General features: G+C 48.1%; 1 protein-coding gene across 1 annotated transcript in view; it reads right to left on the bottom strand.

Moving 5' to 3' along the window:
- The window catches only part of LOC146830524 (E3 ubiquitin-protein ligase TRIM39-like), a 165,880-nt gene that overhangs the window by 76,461 nt on the left and 73,476 nt on the right, over nt 1-15,943 (bottom strand). Inside the window, exon 3 of the mRNA XM_085604727.1 lies at nt 11,623-11,853. Coding sequence (XP_085460853.1) covers nt 11,623-11,853 — 231 coding nt within the window. The remainder of the gene's footprint in view (nt 1-11,622; nt 11,854-15,943) is intronic.

Here is a 15,943-nt window from a genome sequence, read left to right on the forward strand (position 1 = left end):
AAAAGCATGTAAACCATATTTTAGTTAACTTCATTGAAGAGAATAAATTACTCCATTCAACACAGATAGGTTTCCGCGCCCTCCATGGCACGGAGACAGATCTTCTGGCAGTCACTGAGGAATTAAAAGCCTTATTGCATAACAGAGGAGCTGCAGCCATCGTCCTTCTGGATCTCAGTACGGCCTTTGATATCGTCAATCATGCCATTCTGAAAGAGGGAGATCGGTATCAGGGACAAAGCTTTGGATTGGCTCGGCTCTTACCTGGCTGACCGATCCCTCCAAGTTATGGAAAAGGACTGTCTCTCAGACCCCCAGCCCATAAAATTCGGAGTGCCACAGGGCTCTTCCCTTAGCCCCACCTGATTTAATACTTATGTAAGACAACTAGCCTCTATAACGCAGGAGTTCGGCATTTCATGTGTGTCGTATGTCGATGACATGCAGCTGATCGGCTCTATGCCAAGCACTCCCAACCAAGACAATCTTCAATTGGGTCCATGTTTGACCAAGTTATACCACTGGATGTCAAACAATTACCTTAAATTGAACGGAGAAAAGACTGAACTCATGATTCTGGGGAATATGCCCATCCCAGGCCACTGAATAACTGGCCTTCATGCTTGGGAAATCCACCTACTCCCAGACCAGTCGTAAAAAACCTAGGGATCTGGTTAGATAGTTCCCTTGCAATGAATCAAGAGGCTATTAAACTGGCTGGCCCTTATTTCGGGCTTCTAAGAATGCTCAGAAAGATACTGGATCTTATCCCAGAGCAGCTAAGGAAAACAGTCCTACAGGCCCTCGTAGTCTCTCGACTGGACTATGGGAATTCTCTTTACCTAGGATCTCCTAAGTATGTGATTAAAAGGCTGCAGATGGTACTAAGCTATTTGCGAAAATATTGGCTACGCGCCTTGCACTACTGACACCGGAGCTGGTGGCTCCGGAGCAGGCGGGGTTCATGCCTGGCAGAAATCTAACATACAACTTGAGAACGGTTTTTGGCACCATGCAGCACGTCCGACAGGACACAAAAGTACTTGCGGTTTTTCTCGATATGGAGAAAGCGTTTGACTCAGTAGAATGGCCTTTTATGCGTCAGGTTTTAACTAAAATTGGTTTGGGCCCGGTGTTCCTGCAAATGATGGGGGTATTGTATACGGCACCTAGTGCGAGGATCCGGCTGGGGGATCGGGTTACGGACGCTAGCCACATCTCCAGGGGAACGAGGCAGGGCTGCCCACTGTCGCCGATACTTTACGCCCTGGTGGCGGAACCGTTAGCTTGCGCCTTACGAGAATATCACAGCCTTAGGGGAGTGAACTTCCCCACCTATAAAATAGTGGTGTCCACGTACGCGGACGATACCCTTCTGTATGTTCGGGACCCAGAGAATAACTTGGCTCCGGTGCTGAGAGAAGTGGTGCACTTCGGGGCCCTTTCTGGCCTGCAGGTGAATTGGAAAGTCCATAGCCTTTCCGCTTACCCCATATACGACCCCTTTTGAGATGGAGTACCCGCTGCAATGGTCGGACGACGCTGTTAGATATCTGGGAATAAGGCTACATACCGACCCTGAAATTCTGATGAGGGAAAACTATGGCAGAGCCATAGATAAACTGGAGGACGATGTGGAGATTTGGATCGGCCTCCCACTCTCGTTAGTGGGTAGGATATCGATTATGAAAATGGTAGTGCTCCCTCGCTTCCTTTTTCTGTTCACTAATATCCCTATGGTGTTACCGCGGGTCTTTTTTGATAGCCTCCATAAGTCACTGTTGAAGCTGGCATGGGCGGGTAAACAGGCCCGAGTCAGCTGGCGGGTGCTCACATTGCCTTACCACATGGGAGGACTCGGGGCGCCAGACATGGAGTTATATTACCGGGTGGCGCAGGGAGCGCAGGCGCACAGCTGGATCCATGGGGAGGAATCGGTCCCGTATCTCACACTGGAGAGATTGTTTGCCGACCCCCTCCCTCTCCCATCGATTCTCTTTGAAACACCCGACCGCCTCACAGGTTATCTGGACTCCCTTAATTCCACTAGGCACGCATGGGACAGCATTCTGCGACACAACGCTGGGGCTCTGTTATATTCCCAGGCAGTGCCGGTTGAATGGGCGCGATGGCTACCTCCATGCAGGGACAAGGGAGTTGTGCGCGCTCTTCAGGAGCTCGGTTTACATACGTTGGGAGACCTATTCGTGGATGGCACCGTGATAACGTGGGATGAGGTGGCTGCGGGGGCGGGACCCCCACGCAGCTGCAGCGTTTCCAATTTCATAGGGTGAGGGGGCGTGGCCGCACCAATTGGGGGATGATATGGCTGAACCCCCGGAGGTGCCGGAACTAACATATATTATTAAACATAAATGCCCTCGCAGACTAATATCCAGACTTTACAAAATAGCGATGGAACAGCGTATACAGCAGTATCCCAAGGCAAGGCTGGCCTGGCAACACGACCTGGGTATAGCGATAGATGATGCCATGTGGTTGTATTGCTGTGCTGGCACACGTAGGATATCGTTGCACGGCCGGCACAGATTACTTCATTTCAAGTACATAAATATAGTATATTATACGCTGGAAAGATTATACAGATACGGACTGCGAGAGGATGCTAGGTGCGAGAGGTGCAGTTATACCACGGCAGACTTTATTCATTTGGCGTGGTACTGTCCGGGGGTCTTCGAGTTCTGGCGGACGATTTTCCACAAATTGGGAGGACTGCTGGGTCTAGAGTTTGAGCCGGATCCGGCGGTGGCTCTGTTGGGATACTCCAAGAAGCTGCCCAGAGCCATACGAAAAATGGTGGACATGGGGCTGCTGATAGCAAAGAGAAGGGTGGCACAATGCTGGATGAGGGGACCAGTGCCGACAGTTGCGCAGTGGGCCCGAGATGTGCTATATTGCTGTACGCAAACCGAGGTATTTAGCGAGTTGCTCCCGCCGTGCAGTCGTCCAAAGAACTTCTGGGGGCTATACACAGAACACCTTAGGGGGAAGGAGGGTACGTCGGAGAGGGGTACTGAAACAGGAGTCGGGCGGAACCCGGGAGAGGTGCCGACGTGAGCAATCTGAGGGAGGACCCCTTGGCACCGGGCAGGCTGATCTAAGTGTACAATGCCAGGACGCGAATTGGCTTGTTTGAGGTGGGGGGGTGGGAGGTGAGGGACGATCAGCGACTCAGAGGCATGAGTGTTCTAGGACTTGCGCGTGGCAGACAGCCAGTTACGGGGAGGCTGCGCATCCCGGTAGAATCTGTGATTAGAACTCTTAGCGGAGACTTGTTCGGACGCCTTGATGTTGGGGGGGTGGGGAGGTGGGGAGGGTGTTGGGATAGTTTGCTTAGGTTGATGGGAGAAAACTGTTGATCCCCAGTGGGGTAACGTATAACATGTGTGACATACTGCTGCAATAATTGGAAAAACTCTGGGATGGCCTAATTTGTTGTACAGTGATGCCCGGCCTCCGGGATGTGGGATAAGCTGTTATGCTGCGGCGACGGGATGTGGTATACTAGCCGGCCTCAGGGTTGTAGGCGCATGGTTCTGTATGTCGTCTCAAGTCATCTGATAATAAAGAAATATAATTAAAAAATTTTTTTTAAAAAGGCTGCAGATGGTACAGAACGCAGCCGCGAGGCTCCTGCTTAATCTTCCTAGGCACACCCCGGTAAGAGAGTCCCTTACACAGCTCCACTGGCTACCAATCAATGCTAGGGTAAAGTTTAAATATCTATGCATTGCCCACAAGGTCTTGAATAATAAATGCCCGGACAAACTCAAAACCCTGATAACCGCGCATGAGCCCACTAGACTACTGAGGTCGTCCCACCGGCACCTTCTACGTTCCACCAGAATTAAAAAATCTAGGTGGGGCGTAGATCCTTCGCCCATCTGATTCCTAAATTGTGGAACGATCTTCCCCTTGAACTGAGAGTATTGCAAAATGAACTGGCCTTCACAAAGAAGCTGAAGACCTGGCTGTTTCCCCACTCTCCTTAAGTGGACTACACTCCCACCACAGCACTCTTGGTCAGCGCGGGAAGCCTTCAGGTAACCAGGCGCTCTAGAAATCCCAAAATCAAAAAAATCTAATCAAACATTCCAACCCCTCATGTAACTAGGATACATTACCTGGTTACCATGGCACTGCAGAACAGCAAGCTACAGATGCCACACACCTCCGCTCTTTACCCCCCAAAAAATCCAGTGTATACAAAAGAAAGAAAGATAGAATCAAGAGTGAAGAGAGAATAGAAAAGGAGAAAAGAGGGAAAAATAAACAAACAAAAACAACAAAACCGAAAATACTTTGCACTTACAAACTATTGTACAAAGTCCTTCGCACTAACCATTTACTGTACAAAGTCCTTCAAAAAGGATGGTTTCTTGCTGACCCTAGAGGACAATCTAGGAATGACAAACGGACCATGGTTGTCGTTACCTTTTACAGAGGAATCAGAGAGATACACAGGCCCATTTTATGGAACAACTCTTCCCAGGTTCCAAATGCGGTGATCTTGAGTTGTAATGGCATTCTTAAACACTTTGATTACTCGAATGGGTTTGGAAAACTTAGAACTGAATCCAGGCTGTTTTATGACCACCATATCACCAACAGCAACCACAGTATCCTTAGTGGCCTTTCTAGAATCAAAATTCGATTTCCTTGCCAAGATTTTCCCAACCTCTCTTTCACGTCACTCAGTGCGTACATTCTTAGTTGCAGACCCTTCCAAGTCTCTTACCCATAATGGCTCCACTAGAGTACAAGGAGATCTGCCGCTAAACAAAACAAAAGGAGATTTCACATTTATTCTGTGAGAAGTCAACCTATAAATCTCCACCTTTTTCATGACTTCCTTCTTCTAATTGAGACCACTAACTTAGGCCAAAGCAATGACCTCTTTCAAAACTCTGTTAAACCTTTCCATCATGCCATTGGTTTCAGGATGATAGAGGGAACACTTCTTGTGCTTGATACCATGATTCTTTAAGAAAGTTTCCATTCTTTTTTGTTTTTATTTACTTGAGTTTTATATAGCGCTTTACATGAGGAGAGTTAAATAGGTTACAAATTACACATTGTTACAGAAAGTACAACAGTTACAAGTTACATTCTTAGGTTAATGGCGAGTAGAGGGGTAAGGGGGTAATGAAAAGGGTGAGGGGAGGGAGAATTAAGAGGAGCATAGGCATAGGAATAGACAAAGCAGGCAGGTGGAGAGGAATTCAGGGGTGAGAGGAAGGGAAAAGGGGAAGTAGCCAAAGAATGAAGGAGGGAAGCCGAGGTGGAGGGGGTAGGGGACACAGCGTGGAGACGGAGAAGTAACTAAGTGACGTCCGGCTGGGTGGGACAGGGATCATTCTCAGTCCTCAGTTTTGTGTGATTCCCATTTCTACGGTGGACTCTCTCAGCGGGGTTGCTGAGACTCCAGGGCATAAGATGCTGGATCCTTCCCCAACAAGGGGAGAGGAGTCCTTTGGTCACAGGCACTCTCTGATGAATGAAGGAGGGAAGAGGTGGGGGAGGGGGTAGGAAACCCAGCAGGAACACAGTGTCGACGTCCGGCAGGGTAGGAGATGGCTCCGAGTGGTAAGTGGATCAGTCCCAGACCTCCACTATGTGTGACACCCTTGTCACTGTGGGCTCTCTCAGAGGGGTCTCTGAGACTCCAGGGCAACGATGCTGGATCCATCCCCAACAAGGGGAGTAGGAGTGCTTTGGAAAAGGGCATAGTTATGGGGGCCATTTAAGGCCACAGGAGTATAGGAGAAAAACAAACAAGGTTATGTAGGGCTGGACAGGGGAGTCATCCGCAGGATCACGTAGGGAGAGGGCGGGGGAGGGAAAGGAGACACAGCGGAGAGACGAGGAAAAACAATGTCCAATGTCTGGCTGGGTAGGTGACGGCTAAAGGGGTGAAACCAAAGTCAATCTCCTCTGTAGCTGCCAATATAGCTCCACCAGGCAACGGCCATGTTGCTCGGGCATCCCGGTCAGTATAACATATAAGGTTTCTGCCAGAGGGCATCGTCAAAGATTCCATCAGCCATACCAGGCTCAGGTGGTATTGGGCAACGCCACCCGCCTCAACCTCCAGCTATCCGGTACTCCTCTTTCGCCAGCTGGATGAAGATCACTCGGCGGGAGGAGCATGCAGACTCTGTCCCCCATTTCAGCAGTATGGCAAAAACTCTGCGGCCAGTCTACCAAGAAACTGGCAGTGTAGATGAAAGGGACTCCCAGCCTAGAGCAACAGAGAAGTTAAAACACCCGGTATCAATACCACAGCACCACCAGATGGCCACAGCCCTGACTGAAAGCGCCAAGAACAGACAGGCATCCCTCTCATAAAGATCGCCGTGGATGAGGAATCAGTCATTCGGCGAAGACCCTGATGTAAGCGCCGAAACCTCGCTCCGGGCACCTTCAAGTAACTCTGCCAAATTGTCCTCCCAGGGAGAGACCCCGCTTGTGACTAACCCCAGGATCACCTCAGCTGGGCAGTAAAGTGGGCCCCAGAGCTTCGCTCACCTCCCGGTCACGCTGACTGCGTCGGGGAGATCACACGTTGCAGCTTCGATCTCCGCGCGTCTTCATCCCTGGCATCATAGGGGGAATTTATCATGAGCATGGGAGACTATACCCCGGCTATCTAACAGCCTCTGTGGAGATAGGGGAACTGCTTCCTTAGTCGCTGCATACAAAGCAGTCTCCACGGGTCAGTGCTGGTTGTAGGAATCCCACTGGATTAGACGTCCGCAGCGCCATCTTGTCCCCCCTGCAGTCTAGGCGGCAGATACTTCGGCAGTGCTCGATCGGAGGACGTGATCGGAGAAAAGTGAAAACAGGTCTCCAGGTAAGCCGCCCGCTTTTTTGGTTGCGGAAACTTGGTTAAGGGTGGGAAAACAGTGCGGTAGAACGCCGTAAAGGTGGCTGGAAAGAAAATTTGCAATGGAGCATTAGCTCCGCGTGGCCATGATGGGAGCTGGCTCCTCCTCCCTACCTTCCTTCCATCTCTTGTGAAACCAATTGAACACCATTGTCAGTTAAGATGGTGTTTGGGTAACCTTCCCTAGTCATGAGGTTCTCTAAAAACTCAATCACGTTTTTAGTTTCAATCCCACTCGTGAAGCAAACTTCAGGCCATCTCGAAAACATGTCTATGACAAACAGCTGTTGCCCTTCAGAATGAATGGGGCCAAGAATATCCAAGGGTATTTCCTTCCACGGTCCACGAGGTAATTCTCTGACCACCATGGGTTGTACTCTCACAACTTTTGACTTCCCGCTCAATGCACATGCCAAACAATCTCTTACCAGACTTTCTACTTGCATGTCCATCCCAGGACACCGATAAGAGGAGCGAAGCCTCTCCTTTGTTTTGAACATGAGAAATATGCGCCAAATCAATCAATTTACTGCGGAGCTTAAGAGGGGGTACCAATCTTGTCCCACAAACAAAAAGATCACTACACACCCCCAACTCATATTTCACACCCCAAAATTTCCCAGCTTCCTCAGAGGCCTGCTTTTTGGAATGTCACCCTTTATTGACCAGAAGCAAAACTTCAGAAAGCACAGGATCAATCAATCAATCAGGGGTTTATATAGTGCGCTACTCACCCGTGAGGGTCTCAAGGCGCGCGGGGGGAGAGGGGAAGCTCCGGATCAGTCGAAGAGCCAGGTCTCGAGGTCCTTCCTGAAGGCGTGCAGGGTTGGATAGCATCTGATGTTCACGGGGAGCTTGTTACAGGACTTGGCTGCGATGTAGGAGAAGGCTCTACTGCCTGTTCTACTTCTGCGGATGTGGGGGACTTCTGCCAGGGCGAGGTCGGCAGAGCGGAGGTTCCTCTTGGGTACGTGTAAGGATAGTGTCTCGTTGAGGTATTTGGGTCCGATGTGGTTGAGGGATTTGTAGGCATGGGTGAGGAGTTTGAAGAGGACTCTCTTCTTGACAGGGAGCCAATGGAGGTCTCGTAGGTATTGGGTCATGTGTTCGCGGTGTGGAGTCCCGAGGACGAGTCTGGCGGTGGCATTTTGGATGGTCTGGAGTCTGTGTAGGAGAGATCTGTTGATTCCAGCGTATAGGGCGTTGCCGTAGTCCAGTCTGCTGGTTATGAGCGCGTCGGGGGATCCATTTGAAGGACTTGCCGAGGATGCGCAGGCAGTTGAAGCTGGTGAAAGCGACGGTGTTGACCGGGCGGTTCATGGAGAGGGAAGAGTCGAGGATGATGCCGAGGTTGTGTGTGTGGTCTGTAGGAGTGGGAGGGTTCCCGACGGCGGGGGGGGCCACCAGGACTTGTCCCAGGCGGAGTTGCAGGGTCCGAGGATGAGGACCTCGGTTTCCTCCACGTTCTTCATTCCCTCCTGGAAGCAGAGTCTGGTGTCTTCGGGATTCTTCATGAGTGAGAGGTCGAGCTGGGTGTCGTCTGTGTATGATACGATGCTGAGCCCATGCTGTGTGACGATGGCGGCGAGGGGGGCCATGTAGATGTTGAAGAGCGTGGGGCTTAGTGATGAGCCTTGGGGCACTCCGCAGTTGATGTTAGTGGGTTTGGAGAGGAGGGGAGGGAGTCTGATCCGGTTGGTTTATATAGCGCTGAATCACCCCAAGGGGGTATCTCTGTGCTGGGACGGTAGTCTAAACAGCCAGAACACAGTGCTAGAAAAGGTGGGTTTTTCGAAGTTTCCTGAACTGAGAAAAGTTTGAACAGTTGCGCAGCTGAAGAGGTAGCTCATTCCAAAAAGCAGGGGCAAGATGAGTGAAAGTTTTGCCACCACTGCGCGCTTTTTTAATTCTGGGGGTGCACAGTAGGAGTTTAGAACCTGATCTGAGAGAGCGTGAGGGGGTGTCCTTGATTAGCTCATTAGAAAGATAGGAAGGGCCTAGGTCATTTAGGGCCTTGAAGACAGTGCAGCCAATCTTGAATTTCACCCGCTTTCTTACGGGGAGCCAGTGGAGTTTTTTGAGAAGAGGAAAAGAAGAAGTTCTAGGTGGGGCGCCTGCTACAAGGCGAGCGGCCGTGTTCTGCACTACTTGTAACTTGTTAAGGGAAGCTTCATTGGCCGATAGAAGCAAAGCGTTACAATAGTCCAGTCTACTTAGTATCGGGGCTTGCTTCAGCGTTTTTTTAGTTGAATGGGGTAGCAGGGGAAAGACCTAGAATATAGTAGCAGGTGCCAGCAGTGGTGTTGGCATGAGCGTGTAGAGTGAGGTTCTGATCGATTCTGATACCTAGGTTCTTGACCACTTCCTTAGGCGACCAGCTGGGCGACCAGCATATGGCAGCTCCTCCAAACTGCCAGAGAGAAAGGATCGGATCCAGTCCAGGGCGACTCCTTGTATCCCAGCGTCATGAAGTCTGGCTGCGAGGGTGCAATGGGAGACGGTGTCGAAGGCTGCAGAGAGGTCTAGAAGGATGAGGGCCGCGGTGTGTCTTGGTCGAGTACCAGGCGCATGTCGTCTGTGGCGGCGAGGAGAGCGGTCTCGGTGCAGTGGTTGCTGCGGAATCCTGACTGGGAGGCTTCTAGGATGGAGTTCTATTCGATGAAGGTGGTCAGCTGAGTGTTCACAAGTCTCTCAGTGACTTTGGCTGCGGAAGGAAGGAGAGAGATGGGCCGGTAGTTTTTAAGGTCCGTTGGGTCGGCCGTGGGCTTCTTGAGGAGGGGTTCAACCTCCGCCCACTTCCAGTTGTCTGGGAAGATGCCGGACGTGAAGGAGGCGTTGATGGTCCGTCTAAGTTCTGGTGCAATGGCTACAAGTCACAGTGTCCATATCCTGTATCTCTGTTTTATCTCTTATCCCAGTCCTCTTTCACTGGGTTTACTTCAGCCAGATACAATGAAAATGGTTCCCTTACACAATCTTGGGAGGTTAAGCGAGGGGTGAGACAGGGATGTATTTTTGTCCCTGTCCTATTTACCTTATACATTAACAATCTGCGGGCTGTCCTGTCAACTGCGGGCCAAGACATCCCTAGAACAGGCTCTAAACCCATCCCTGCTCTCTTATATGCAGATAATGCAGTTTTACTTGCTAGGACACCAATGGGGCTGCAACGACTTGTAAATACTGTTATTGATTTTATGGTTTCACTTGACCTCTCTATTAACTTTTCTAAGTCCTATATAATGTCAACTGGTAACACAAAGCGTGATAAGAGTACGCTTATTTGTAAAGGTGGAGAACTGACAAATGTTGCTACATTTCCTTATTTGGGTATTCAGTTTGATGAAAAGGGGTCATGGGTGGCTCAGAGAATAGTCAATAAAAACACCCTGTCTAGAGCAGCAGGAGCGACTATGGACTTTGTCAGGAGACTGGGGAGTAAACCATTACGAGCACTATTGAAGGTCTATAACGAGATACGAGGTCTATAACGAGGCCGGCGATCTGCAAGGGGCAAAAAATAAATATCTGCAGAAAACATTAGCTGTACCCCCAGCACCCCTTCTTTTATGGTTCACGAGGAACTAGGGCAGGGTTGCATTTCTGACCGTATAGCAGTGGACCCTTAATATGGTTGTTAAAAATATGGTCTAGCCCCACTCCTTTGGACCAATTCATTTTAGAAGATTGTATGAGGCTAGATAGAGCTGGTGACGTTCCCTGGCTAGGTTACATCTCTCAGCAGCTAGCGAAAATAGGGCGCCCTGAGCTCTCTACACATCCCAGACAAATGCACCCTGGAGAGCTGACAGATATCAAAAGACAATTTCTAAACAGGGGGATGGTGGAAAGGGAAAATAGCGAACTTAATAAACCCATGATAAGACAACATATAATCATAAGACCCTAGAACAACCCTTTTTGTCTTATATTAAAAATTGTCACTGTCGTTTTCAGATTTAGGTTTAATGTCATCCACTGCGGTCTCGCGGTCCCCGAGGGTTTGTCTAAGCCAGGTGCCCCAAAGCCCTGCTCTTGTGATGACTTCTCGGACCAAGATCTTTTACATTTTATGTTTAATTGTGGTTTTTAGAACGATCCCCGGATAAAATATATCCTACAACTTTTAAAACATTGTCATTTTGCACAAGTGAGACCAGATCTGATGCATCTGCAAACGTTGCCCTCACCTTTGATATGTTGTGGGGTTACGAGTTTTTTTAGCAGGAGCCTTACGACGATGGAAACTTTTGATCACTCACTGAACCGGGATTAGAAATGTCATGTTCTAGCGGGCATTGTTTTTAATTATGTGTTAGTACTGTGTAAAATGTACTTTATCTAGGTCTATGACGGTGCAACAGTCCCATCTTGATAAGTCAAACATATATTAGGGCTTAGAAACCCATACATGCCAATTGTATATGAAATATTGGACCTGCCCTTTTATTATGTATTGCATAGTTTTTATCCTTTTACTCTTGGTGAGTGTAAATGTGTTTTTATAGTCAAATATGGCCAAATAAAGTTTTATTTGACTTGACACTGGGTTTACTTCTAACCAACACATTACTTTGTGTATGTTTTGTAGTGGGTTCAGAGAGTTGTGGAAGCATGCATCGCTCCCACTAGATCCGGCTTACAATGTTGGCACTTTCTTGCACTAATGAAGGTTTGTGATCTTCATGGTCTCTAGATTAATAACCTTTTCTTACCTTCAATAGCTCCACATCCTGCTGCTGACACTTCAATTCAATCTCGGTAATCCAGCTTCTCAGGACAAATTGCTGTTCTTCTAATTTTGCTACTGTCTCCTTGATGCTCTGCAGACTTTTCTTCTCTTCCTCCTCCAGGTTGCTGAGGTGACGACATTTTTCCTGCTCCAAAAACTGCTGGAGCTTCTCAAACTCATTAGTGATTTGCTCTCTCTGGCTCTTGAACTTGGCCTGCAACATAAAAAAAATCATATGTTTACAATGCTACCACCTCAGAAAGATGCAATGGGCTTATCAAGGACTCTGGGGCTGACATAGGTTTTCTTGCCATTCACTGGGGGATTGAGGGACATCATATATGTCATAGGAGAGACAGGGGTGTCCGGTAGGACAGCAGAAGGCATAGAAGTAGTTTGTTTCCTGACATGGACATTCCCTGTACTACTATTTGATGTCTTTGTGGGGCAGAGGCAGAGCTGTGTTGTCTGAGAGAGAATGGAAGGACTGTATGTCAAGCTTCAATCGCAAGCTTTATGGGTAAGTTGTAATTGTGCCACAGCACTGACCCTTTGACTTGAGCTGCACTGTGGCAACACAGGGATCAGATGCTGATCTTAGGGTGCGGTACGTTGTCTATTTGGTGAAGCGGTTGAGATCATGGGATCATGGGAGATGCTGCAGCTTTGTAGCCAATAAAGGACCTTTAGCTTCAGCATCTGTTGATTGGAATACGGAAGACAGATGTGGTGCTAGGGCTAGAGACAGCAGATGTCTTTGCAGAGAAGGGTACTCCTTGTGTACCCTCCGATGGCATGTTGTGGGAGCCCCAAGAGCAATGGAGGAGAGACTTAACGGGACACTGCTTGGAAGCGGAGGAGGTGATCATATTTGTAGTGACTGTAGTTTAGGAAGGAAAGGTCTTATTCTATTGAAATCCCATGATTTGGCATCGAGCTAGAGCTGGGTCTGAAGGTCTGGAGAGAGATTTCCCACCCGTAGAATGTATGAAGCAAAGGCAGTCTGGTCCATCCAACAAGAGTACGAATAATGGAAAAGGAAAGAGTCCTTTTAGGGAGAGGTACATTTGGCTTTCATCAACATACATGATGCTCAGCAGTACTGCTCTTGATACACCCTTTACAGTACATGTTAAATGCAATACAAACTGACTCGAGAATGCAATCGGTTTCCTACAAACCTCACAGCCTATGTATGTGCACAAAGCCATGCCTGGCAAAACCTCAGATCAAATAGTAACCAAAATATTTCTAACCACTTGGGCCACAAAACGAATCCCCTAAACATCCATCTACAAATCTATGTGACAGACAAACCTGAGCACTTGCTACTTGAGGCAGGAATGAACAAATCTAATAGGCCCTGCACTGTAAAAGAGGGTGTGTACTATTTGTTCATGCTCAGCTTACAATGAAGGCCTTCAGGTTCCATATCAAGGAGCTTAAATCACAGCAGGGAGGAGTCTCTTATCATTTAGGGTAAGCACCTCACTCCTTCCTCGGCACCATCCAGATTCTTGCTCCTGCATGGAGCAGCCCAGGCAGTGCCGTGCCTGCTCTATCCTCCTCCACTCCCTGCTGCATTCAAAATGTCAGTAGAAGACACAAGAGATTTGTTGTGTTTTATGCAGCTACTGCTTGCCACAGTCCTATTCCTGTACTGCTGGAATACAAAGTCTTCATGCATAAAACTCCGAGACCTCTGTCAGTCTAACTGTCACGCAGTGAGGGTGGGCTACAATACATCTGGTAGGGCTGGGCAGTGATCATGGGTCACTCAAGGTCTTATAGTTTGGGAAATTTAATGTGTGCGAGGGCCTAATGGATCAACTATAATAGCCACCCAAAGAACAGCAGGTCAAGGTGCTGTGCCCCAGACGTGTAAACTTATCTAGACTGTGTGAAGTTTCTCAGAAGCCTGAAGACGTAAGGCCTTAAGCGGCAAATGCCACTTGCAATTCTCTGATCTGATACCAACTCTGGAGAATGTAAAGAGGTGAATCCAGCAATTGTGAAGCCCCTCTGATGCGTCCCTCGCTGGTACACAATGAAAAAATGATAGCTTCCCAGAATTTAGAAGCATTAACATTTTAATCAGAAACGTTTTTACAAATCAGCAATAGCCATTTACCCATCAATGAGAGGGGCCTGTTTATTATATTTTAGAGTAAACTAGACGGCCATCCCTTGTGTCATGCACAACCGGACAGAATTGCCAGTCTGGTTCCTTGAGTTGCAAGAGTTGTTTCTACTTGGCTACTGCAAAAGGGACAGACACACTGGTGCCAAGTGTGACAATATAAATCGTAATCCCAAAAATACTCTTCACAGTTTGTTGTCCAAATGTAACTTCTTTAGACTTTTGATTCATTCAAGTAACCGTGAAATTGAAAGCATTCCAACTGTATCGATTTGTATAACAATGACAGTGGACTCTCACAGTGAATTAATCCCAATGCATTTCGGGCTGTTGCCCTTCTTCAGGGCTTATATTACTCTGTAGATAAAGCTTCAAGCATGTATTTTAAGCTTGCTGAGGTAACATGCTCGGTGTCACATCCAGTGTCCAAGTTGTTATCGGTGATTCAACAAAGCTGTAGACTGGTGCTGACGGAACCGTAAATGTATTATTCATGTCCGCTTCGAGGTGAAACTATGAGGTTATCACGTGCAACGTATCCGTTAGTTCATCGACCTGTGTGAAAAATTATGTGGACATCATCTGTACGTGCACTGTGAGTAAGATGCAATCATTTATAGAGCAGTCCAGAGTATGTAAGTATCGGTAGAACATAGCAAACACAAGGAGATGATGGACAGAGCACTGAAACTTTTCAGACACTCAACTCCAGTTTCAGATCTGGGTTGAATCCATCATCATTCTTTAGCTCACTTCGCCACCCCAGTTCAGACCAAACCATATGCAAATCAGTCATGACCCTGTTCCTCCTGCACGCCTTTTTTTTTTTAAAGCCCCCCCAGGTGGGCCATATCCCGGGGCATGAAGGAGGTGGGCTCTTGGGGCCCCCCTCGGACCACTACCTCCCCTGGGCTGTAAACAGCGGGAGCCCTTTAAATTAAAAAAATATTTAAAAAAGAAAGGCTAGGGGGAAGGGGTCCCTGGGGCCGAAATAATATTAAAAATAAACAAAAGGGGCAGGCTGTTATGTGAACAAGTTGTTCTTTGTCTTTGTTAAGGACAACTTGTTATTGCCCCTTGCTTCTGCTTTGGAGTACAAATGTATTCTTGTGCTCCCGCTCAGGAGCACAAATCTATTCTTTTGAAGTATGGCTCCGGTTCCGTGTCCATGGCCTGGGTGTTCTGATCAAACAGTTTCTGTTGGAGCAGTGACACCGGGTACATCGGAAGAGCGGTCGTGGGCTCATTACTCTCACGCTTACTTAATGAAATAAACAAGTAACCTTCAACTCACTTATGGCTGGAGATCTTATTTATTCTACCGCAACACTGGCCCTTGCGGATGAGGTCCCTGGGGCCCAAAATGGTCCAGGGAAAGGGTGCCACATGGCCCCTCTTCCTAAAAAATTGAACTAGAAAAGAAAAAAAAGCCCCGCCTCCTTTCTCCACCACTCGGCAAACGCTACTCCTGGTGCGCTCATGGTTGGGGGTGAAGTCCCCTTGGCTGCTGAGGCTCCTTAGGGGCCAACCACACCTACAGTTACCTCCAGTAAGCCCAACACAGTGGGATTGCTGAGAGGTGGTTGAAGGCCACACCCCCTTTAGCCACGACTCCGCAAACGCACCTCTCGGAGGAGGAACAATCTGTTTCTTAAATTTGATCTTCACATGTGAGCTCTGAAGAGACCTGGCCAAAGCCCTTAAGTTCATTATCCAGGCTTTTGAAAGGTGACCACCCTTCCTTTATGAATTTCAACACTTTGTGCAACTCCACAGGAAGCTTCAATACTCCATTCTTCCTCGGTGGTATATTGCTTTTATTCAGGAATTGCATCAATCACAGCCACCACACAGTCAAACAAATCCTGATCAGGGAAAGGTAAGCGAGAAAGGTAATCTGCCCTAAAGGTTTTTCCATTTTCAATATATTTAACGTACATATCATATTCCTGTAGCAAACATAGCAAACTTGCAGAAGCCTTGCCCAAGCCATTTCCATTCAAAATATAAACCAAAGGCTTATGATTCATAAACACATCAATTGTCCTACCCCAAATGTACTTTTTAAACATCTGCTCCGACCACACACAAGCCGAGGCTTCACGTTTGATAGTATTGCGGTTGACTTCTGCATCGTTGAGTGTTCTTTACACAAAGGAAACTA

Source organism: Triturus cristatus, chromosome 5_1 (genome assembly GCF_964204655.1).
Source record: "Triturus cristatus chromosome 5_1, aTriCri1.1, whole genome shotgun sequence".
NCBI lineage: Eukaryota > Metazoa > Chordata > Amphibia > Caudata > Salamandridae > Triturus > Triturus cristatus.